We start from the raw sequence: 9,283 nt of genomic DNA, 5'->3' as shown, positions 1-9,283 counted from the left end.
CCCCCCCCCCTCACTCTTCCAGGCCTGGGAATCTGACACCACTCTGGGGAAAATAAATCACCCACTTCCCTTGTTGGTGCCGGCTGGGGCCGCAGTAGTTGACCGCTTGTTTATGTCTTGAAGCTGCACACATCCTCATGTGCATACAATAGCAAAGAAACGTTTTATAACGATACGACTTTGCTCTCAACTCAAAATCTTCACACTTTATTTTGAAAGTTAGCTCTCCTAGAATTCATTTTTACACGTGCCCTACTTAAATTTCCATAAGCGTATATCTTTGCCAAAAAACTCAAGTCCTGGTTTATCCTTAGCCATTAGGCCACAGCATTTAATGTAGGTCAGAGCCTGAGTTGGTAAATGCTGCATTCAGGACTCACCGATGAACAGAGGAATGCTTTTCAGCCAAAAAGGAAAGAAAGAAATTCCTGGCCGCTGTGCCAACTCTGCACACAGCGTGACCTTGTTCAAACTACTATGACTGTGTGTAAGGAGGAAGAAAGTTTGGGTAATGCCTTTCAATTGTAAACACGGGTGTGTCTGGGTTTCAGGACGTCAGGGGGGTGGAGACTGATGTGTGTTTTCATTTGAATCTGTCTGTACTTGAACCATTTAACTGACACTGAAATGCCCTCTGAACTGTCACACATACCTGATCGTTTTCTGTTTCTTGCACAAAGAAAGCTTCTCCGTTGTCCCCAAGCTTCATATGTAGATCCACTGGCTCTCCATTGATCTCCATGTCCACCTGGAGGAGAGGAGAAAGGGGCAAACGATGGGGGAAAAGGAGGAATGGATGGAAACAAGACTAGTCCTCAGTCCTCGAACATTTAAAAGGTTACAACTCCATCGCTGTGAAACTGTTGCCCTTAACTACAAAGGCATTTTTATCTCCTCACCACTTTCTCTCGGGACCGCAGGACACCCATCTTGCCAAAACGGACGTGAAACGGCGAGCACTGCAGCGATCCATCAGGCTGTCTCACTACAATGACGTCGATGCAGCCAGAAAGGGTAGCGGGGTTGAGGCCTCGGTACAGCTCTTTGACCTGGACGAACACCTGGCCTGCCAACTGGCCCACGTAGTTCATGGTCTGACGGGTCTGGTGGAGGGGACAGTGAAGGGGTCAGAGGTAGACGGGAAAGAGGAACGGAGAAATGAAACCACATCCAAAAGAAAAGGTCTACTTAAATCGCCCACCATGCCTCGAACTCCATCAACCTTCAGAAGAGGAGGTGTTTATGAACCGGCATCTGCTGCGCCATTCCGCAGCCTGTCAATCAAAGCATTCATGACGTATAACTCTCCCTCACGGGAATGTGGTCTCTGATCTGAAGTCTGTTTTTGAGCTCCTCTATGACCGGTATGGCCCGAGAAAGAGGACATGGACATGGCTGTTTCCTGTTCAGTACTCTTGTAATTTGTCCCAGGACGGTCTGTGGCCTACATACTGTAGGAAGAACCTGCTGCCGCTGTGACCTTAACACCCTCTTCTCCCCCCGCCCCGATAACTCTGGCAATCCTATCCCACTGTTTTCCATCCAGCAACCCCAGACAACAGAGGTCAAAGGACACACCACTTTAGACCAGTCTGTACTCATGTAATGAAGCTGATGTCAGAGCCCTCGGATGTGGTTTGGTCACAACCAAGTTTTAAGAGAAGTCATGGAGAAACACTTAAGGTTTGAAGCCATGTTGTGAGGGGCTTTAAAGGTCCAGCGTGTAGGATTTAGTGGCAGATTACAACCCCCTCGTCTACTCCTTCAACACCATAAAAACTGCTCATTCTAAGGTAACAGAAACACAACGACTCTTATTTTCAGGTGATTTACACACGGATGAAAACACATCTATGAATATTATGTTCCGTTTCTGCCAATGGATGCTCCTAAATGTTAGACACTTCCCCTTAGTCGTAAAATTTAGTCCTATCGATCTTGACATAATTATGGATCATACACAACATTCTTTCCATTTATTTCTGAAACAAGCAAAGTTTACTGACCAAAGCCTTTAAATGTTCACATTTAAAACCTCACTGACAGCCAACAAATACATAACACTCGTCACTACTGGATTTGTGTCGGCACATAGACGCAATTGTTAACTTGTTAACCTGTCTTTGTCTGTATCCTCTCAGTTAAATCACATTTTCCCACTAAACCACAGCAAAGGAATGCAAATATGTAGTTAGATAAACATATGTTTCTGCCAGTAGCCTTTGGATTGAGGAGCATTAACAGCATAAGGTGAGGTCAACAAGGTAAAGGGGAAAAAATGATACCATTTAAAGAGCATCATTTCAGCCTCATCCCTGCTGACGCCATACAATGACTAGATTATATAGATTTCTATGATACAAACACCAATGGCCAAATGGAATAAATCCCACTTCCAGCTTTCAGGCAAGACTCCTTGGAGCTTGCAGCAGCTGTCTAATAACAGCTAAGGGGTCTGACCTTGACTCAGTTGGCGGTGGGCCCCTGAAATGATTGCATCAACAGGGAAGATAAGTTTGGAACAATGCCAACATATCTACACCCCCCCCCACCCCCGTCCCTATTTGAGCACGTGACCAGGAGAAGAGGCCCCTCACAATAGAACAGGAGCCCTAATTTTAGAGCAGCAGATGAATCCGGGGATCCATGACAATGCCTGCATCTTGAAATACTTCTTATAGATGACCTTCACCCTGCTCAATTATTCATTTGACTTTTCCACTGAAGCATTGAGTTACAGAGCTGCGAGCAAACATCTGATTTTCAAAGTAAAGGTCTTTTGGTGTGAACACTGCTCCAAAAATAGATGTTCTTGTGTTCTAGACAGAAAGAGGAACAGTGTCTCAAAACCCTGACAGCACTTTGAGAGGTCCTATTTTAAAAACCCTGAGACTGAGGTGGTTTTTAACTGTGGTAGCCCGTGCTCATTAGTTTAATGGATTTACAGGCTGCAGTTATTAAGATTTCCTTGTATGCTGGAATCTGGCTGAGCCACTCTGCTGTGCTGCGAATATACATGGACACTTTCATTTTCTCATTAGTCCTATATTACTCACAAAATATAATCTGCAATCATCAGTTAAGAAAATAAAAGCCTCAGCAAGATAAATTACTAGTTTAATTAAAATGACACAAAAAGATGCCTTGTGCCTCACACCAACACCCAAACCCAAACCACACATTCAATTCAAAATCAAAATCCAATAGATGTAGGTAAATAGCTGACTCACAACACGAGAGTGCCTATGGGAAACGGTATTTATGAACGATACATCTTTAATAACTATAAGGACGCGCTATTTATCAAAACATATACGTACATATGTACGAACAACAGAGCATCCATCAGACATATCGTTAAACAGGCAGGTGCTTTAAAATACATGATAAAAACAGGCTCATACCTTTTATAGCTGAGTATGCTGACAGCCTTTACCAAAACACGGAGACTGGTGTTTCCTTAGCGGTGAATGACGGCACAACAAGACATTACAGAGTCGGCTTTTCCCTTTAGAGGTTATTTCTGAGTGTTTTATAAAGCCCTGACTTGCTGTCATCGACTTATATCGCCAAGGAACGGACTATTTAAGTCAACGCGATATTCATATATGTCTGTCTGGCTGTCTCTCTCTCTCTCGCGCTGTGTCTCTCGGGGAACCTTGTCAGTGGATGACATCAACTGCAGCGCAAACCCGCCTGCGGACCAATCAGCGTCGAGCTGTTGAGTTGCCAAACGCATCGTTTCAGCTGCCACAGTGGCAACCAAATTACTGCTGCTTGATTACATTGTTGCAGACTGTTGACTGACGGCGTCAAACTGGCGAAGGTTTGCCGTGTTTATGGTTCATATTCATTATTATCTTATGTGAAAAGAGCCACGAATTATACTCTGCTTTTATTAAGTCGCATTGTACTTGTCATTGGCTATCTAAAAGTTAAAGAAATAGGTTAATTCATTTAAGAACCATACAGGCTTTATGTTTTTCGAGTGAAAACTACATCCTCGCGGGTCGCCACGCTTTAATGTCGGATGTTTTAGGAGATATTATTATACATCCATGTTTAAAGAGCACTGAAGGAAACGGTATCCGTACCCAGCAGCTATGACGGCGGGAAACAGCGGGGCTACGTCAGCGTTTGAAGTCACCCAGTCGGTCTGGTGCAGTGAGGTGATCTTTTCAGCCAATCACAGCCCTGTATGGTAGCACATGCGATGTTCGCAGTTTAACCTGAGACCCTCCAGTGAAACTGTGTGTGTCTGGAGAGGATGTGGGTGACTGGTGGGGGCGATGTGCAGTACTCAACACCAACAAAACCTAATTCATGACCGTATAGTAGCAACAAATACAAACCCACCGACTTACACAGGCTTTGATACACCTAAAATATGATGGTGTAGATTTTACATGCTCAAATTAATATCAAATTTGCTTCATTGGAATGAATAAAGTTACATTATTGCCTCTCTCCCTCTCCCTCCCCCCCTCTCTCTGTCTCTGTCTCTTCCTGTCTCTGTGTGTGTGTGTGTGTGTGTTCAAGTGGGAACACAGGCAATTTGACAGCAAAATATATTTCTGTTCATGGAAGACCTCCCCGCACCAGCCCAAATATTTGATGGGCTACACGCTACAACAGCCTCACGTGCAGCTCTCCAACAACAGGAGCCAGTTCAATGAGAGAGAGAGAGAGAGAGAGAGAGAGTGTCTGTGTGTGTGTGTGTGTGTGTGCGCGCACATGGGAACTAATTGTTTTTCCAGACTGTAAAACTTTCTGGGCTAAACCAGAAAAGGAAGAATGGGTATCTTCGTTTGGGGTTTTTTTCCCATCACGCTGCTGAGCCCTGTGTGTTCTTACCTTGCGCACACTGTACTTTTAAAATGTTCATACTGTCATGCCAGATTACATTATTGTGAAATAAATTACAACAATTCAAGATAAAAAATGGTTGATTATTTGTTGAGTAGCAGGCGGTGTCATGTCACTATGTTAGTACAATGTCAGCTCTGTTGTGTCATCTGGTACTTGTGTGTGTCTGTCTTGTGGTTTTCAGCCTTACTGGTTCAGTATGTTTAGTTTCCGTAACAGTTTGTTTCCTCTTCCATCTTTTTTTTGTCGAACTGCTGACCCTGCACCAACCTGCAACCTCGGCTGACATTAAGCTCTTTTATGAATGGATTGATTGGTGGAATTGTTATTCCTGTTACTGCACAACAAGTTATGTAAAATGTTCTATCATTGTCCTGTGATATAAAAAGTATGCTCTTGCGATTCCTCCCCCATGCTGACAGTTGTTTTGTTTTTATTGCATAACTAGAATATAAGCAATGGAGACACATTTGTAAGGAAGCTCTCCTCCCCTGCGTCCACAAGTGAGCTAGTGGTAATTTACACTCGTCACACCCTGAATGCACCATGTACATCTCAGCATATTCATCACATCTGTTGCATTAACACCTCATATGGACGTTAACCCTGCAACCCTACTTTCTATCACGTTTACTCAAAAATGTGACGTTAAATGTCTCTACCGTAATTACAAAGTACATACAGTAACAATCCTGAAATAACTATGCGTGACATGCACCCAGACCATTATATGTAACCATTAGCAGTGGTCATAGTGGCACTGCTACATGTACTGGTTGTCTGCACATCAGTCTTTATGTCACTATCACTGGATTCTCCAGAGACATATGAGCCAAGCAGCTGCCCTGAGACATATTTATATGAAGAAGCTGCTTTGCCAGGAAGAGCTGAACTCAGTCGATGTACTCTGGACACAAACCAGACATTTTGACGTGTATGGTCAGTGCTGTGTCCAGGATCAGGCTACAGCAAACAAGTTGATATCTGACTGCGTCACTAAACCAGTGTTTTTAAAAATAAAACTGAGAAGCCCTTCACTAAACTACATCCGCACTTATCAGCTGAATGAATTTGCTTGAATTTTTAAATGTTTTTATTGATTTATTTTACCTGCATTCACACTGTATTACAGGGGGCCTAATTTGCTACCTGTAGTTTGACCTTATTTAGCATTGCACCCAGAATTCACCCTCTCTGCTTGAAGGAGTGTCTTGGCTGGTGTTAACACTCAGTTCAGCCAATCACAACTTTGACTGTATGGATTTGTAGCCATGAGCTGACTGCTTCCTGCCCACCAATCAGGTTGAAGTAGGGCATACTTTTGTTTACTCTACATTCATAAAAATGCCTAAATAAGGATTTATTTTGAATCTGTGTGAGAGAAAACCAGATTTAGGTGTTTCAGTGTCACACCTCCCACATTTTCAGGTTAAATGTTTTCACCAAACTTTTTATACACCTCCTATAAACCTTTTATGCACTTAAACTGTGCAACGGTAGGACTCTGACAGTAGTTCTAAATGAACATGAGTAACCCCTCAATCTGCCTCAAGCCATGAAAAACAATAAGTACTAGTCACTATGTGGAGAAGTCATTCCAGTTGACTCAGCAAGGGCATGGTGCTTTAACAAATTCATTGCATAATAACGATTTTTCTTTTTCTTTTTTCAACACACTTGTTTAATATCAAGGCCTCTGATTGGCTCAGGCTATTCTGGCCTGAGAGTCATGAGACCTGACTGAAACATTAGCTGGAACTGCCAAACTGTGATACACTGATTAAAAGGAAAAACTCTTTGTCTTGAATGAGTGAGATTATGGGTGTATGAGACAGGTTTAAACGCCCTCTTGGGCAAAACATTGTTGTCTTATGGCTGTTAATGGGAACAGAAAATGAGATGGAAAACTTTTATTTTCTCAACATTTAAAAAGGGGATATTTCAAAAAGAAATATGACCAGCGTTTTGGTCACAACTTCTGCAAAAGGCCACATGATTAAGAACTTTTTGTTTCATTATGTACAATATGGGTTGCATTCAGGGAGACGGCCCTTGTTTTATTAAAACATTTTACAAAATGAATGTAAGATTGTATGTAGCTGACATCAATTGCCATAGATTTTTCCTGACCTTTACGTCACCTAATAAGTGTGTGTTGCAAGCTGTCATTTTGTATGACACATGTTGTTTTACTTTTCAGGTAGAATCTCTTCTTACCAAATAACCAAGACTCATAAAACCACAGCGGTAGTGAGAGGATCATCTGATCCATGAGGCTATCCCTCCACCTGGCTTCACAGCCCTGTCCCCTCTCGTCCCCCCCTGCCCCCTTTTCTTCTCCTCCCTCCCATATTTCAGTGGGAGCAGATCGTCTTACGGAGGGGGGGGGGATTACTGGAACAGACACCCCCTGGTCTAACTGCCTCAGCTGTCCCAAGAAAAAACTACAGGACATGTTACTTTAAAATACTATTTCTAATTATTTAATTTAAGTTCAGATTTAATAAAAACAGACCATAATTTCGAATGACTTAAAGTTGTCTTCAGTCCTGCTCTGTGATACCTGCATACATGTATCCAGACACACAGTTTTTCTTCTGCATGCATTTCTCTCTGTTCATACTGTAAACTGCATGTAAAAGCATAATCCTCCACCTTTAAATCCAATGATTGTGTTCAAGACGTACTCTCTATTTTAACCCTATAATTCATGCTTTTGTTTTCACACATGCAGATGATTTACAAATGACTTTACCCAGCTCCAGGTGGTGTCCGTGGCATACTGCTCAACAGCCTCATTTAACTCTTCGTCATCCTCTGCCGATGTCATGATTCCATAATGTATTTGATCCCAGCTGTCTGGTCTAAACAGGTGTGTATGTATGAAACTCCACAAGTCCGGTCCAGTCGAGAAATTGTGTCTTCACTCTGTGAGCATGTCAAGTGTCTGACTTCAGGGTACCAGTGGACAGCGTCTTACTAAATTTACCTGGGCCCCCTCATCAGTAACCTGAGACAGTCCCCGAGTGGTCATCATCCACCAGACCCTCTGACTTCTTTGGTATTTGAGGAGGGGGACACCTGTTAGGATTGTTTATCAGAATGTTGATCTGGACTTCCTCTCACACTCACACACACACACACAATCACACAGCAGTCAGACGACAAATTACCTCGACACAGAGCGTCCCCTCCTAATGCATGCCTGACAGTTTTTCAATGTGTAAATTCCTCATTAGTTAACACACAGATTGTGACACCTGTTGTTGCTGTTGACCCCATGTTGACCGTGGTACTGACATTCAGAGGAAAGAGAGCACCTGTCGCATGGGGTGGACTCCAAGTCTCCCTGGTGCCCAGTGACTCTTCCAGTGACCACTGTAATTAATATGACGCTGGTGTCACTGATGTGTTTGAACTAATAACCTTTTATATATATGTGATAGGCCAGCTGACTGCTTGTAACCATGACATCTGTCTCAATGTGAAACCTTGTTCAATAAAGGTCTACACTGCACTCCAGTGGTCCAAAGGGGTAAACACATCCAGACTTAGAATTAACGGCACAGAGTTGCCTTCACTTGCCAAAATAAAGCTCAGGCTTATACGTACTTGGGTTGTATAGAATTGTTACACGGTAGTAAATAATAACTAAATATGTCTAGAAACAAAATACATCCTCTTATTCACATATCCTAGGAAAAACAACAACCTATTTTAGTATAGTACTAAGTATTTTACATGTTTTGATTAAGGTCAGGTTAGATTTTGTTGGTTAATTAAAGAAGAGAAAGTTAAGTTTAGCTTTACTAGGTCGGTAAAAGGTTTGGTCAGGGTTTTAATTACTGTATGTTTGTAAATAAAACCCCAGATGCACATTCTTCCCATTTTTCATGTGATGAATACATAATACACAATACAACTTACAGACTTAAGAGAATTATTGTCTAGTGCTAGAAGAAAACATTTGTATAATATGGACTAAATAACGACCACCACCAAAATAGACACAAAAAATACCAAAACCCATTATTATTAACTGTTAATAACTATAACTGCTGCATTCCCGTGTCACAAAGTTAATGTCCGGCAGCACCTGAAGGCAGCACAACACCTCCTGCTGCGTTCACGGTGTCCTCTTGTCGCATATTGATCCAGCTAGCGGATCGGTAGCTTTTGTGTCAGGATGGTGTCTGTGCTGTGTAAATGTTTGTCCGTTGTTTCTGGCTAAAGGTATCTGGCATTTGGCGGCTTTAATGTTCCGTGCAGCTAATCTAAAAACCATCGGCAAAGCGGGAACCGGCTGGTAGGTGGTCTTTGAAATCACGTAACATATTGTTCACGTCCACTCTCGTGAATCCGGCGGCTAGAGAGCTAAAGCTAACCGTGCTAACTGGCTCAGCGGCAAAGCTAATCT

At 42.6% G+C, this 9,283-nt stretch overlaps 2 protein-coding genes across 5 annotated transcripts in view; one reads left to right on the top strand and one right to left on the bottom strand.

The window, feature by feature from the left end:
- The window catches only part of LOC118340319 (phosphatidate phosphatase LPIN1-like), a 15,981-nt gene extending 7,969 nt beyond the window's left edge, over positions 1-8,012 (bottom strand). The window contains exons 1-3 of one of the 3 annotated variants that reach the window (XM_035678216.1): positions 7,622-8,012; positions 900-1,103; positions 653-748 (exon numbers count right to left, since the gene is read on the bottom strand). In XM_035678216.1, coding sequence (XP_035534109.1) covers positions 653-748; positions 900-1,103; positions 7,622-7,696 — 375 coding nt within the window. In that variant the 5' untranslated portion in view covers positions 7,697-8,012. Of the gene's footprint in view, positions 1-652; positions 749-899; positions 1,104-3,404; positions 3,625-7,621 lie in introns of those variants that run through there. The other 2 variants (XM_035678217.1, XM_035678218.1) reach the window with 2 other exon arrangements.
- A 959-nt stretch (positions 8,013-8,971) lies between these two features.
- The window catches only part of gpatch2 (G patch domain containing 2), a 9,435-nt gene continuing 9,123 nt past the window's right edge, over positions 8,972-9,283 (top strand). For both annotated transcript variants that reach the window (XM_035678215.1, XM_035678214.1), the window contains exon 1: positions 8,972-9,172. In XM_035678215.1, coding sequence (XP_035534108.1) covers positions 9,123-9,172 — 50 coding nt within the window. In that variant the 5' untranslated portion in view covers positions 8,972-9,122. The remainder of the gene's footprint in view (positions 9,173-9,283) is intronic.

The sequence above is a fragment of the Morone saxatilis genome, unplaced genomic scaffold (genome assembly GCF_004916995.1).
Source record: "Morone saxatilis isolate NCDOM2014 unplaced genomic scaffold, NCSU_SB_2.0 Contig7, whole genome shotgun sequence".
Lineage (NCBI taxonomy): Eukaryota > Metazoa > Chordata > Actinopteri > Moronidae > Morone > Morone saxatilis.
This window is presented reverse-complemented; position numbering and strand designations above follow the sequence as displayed.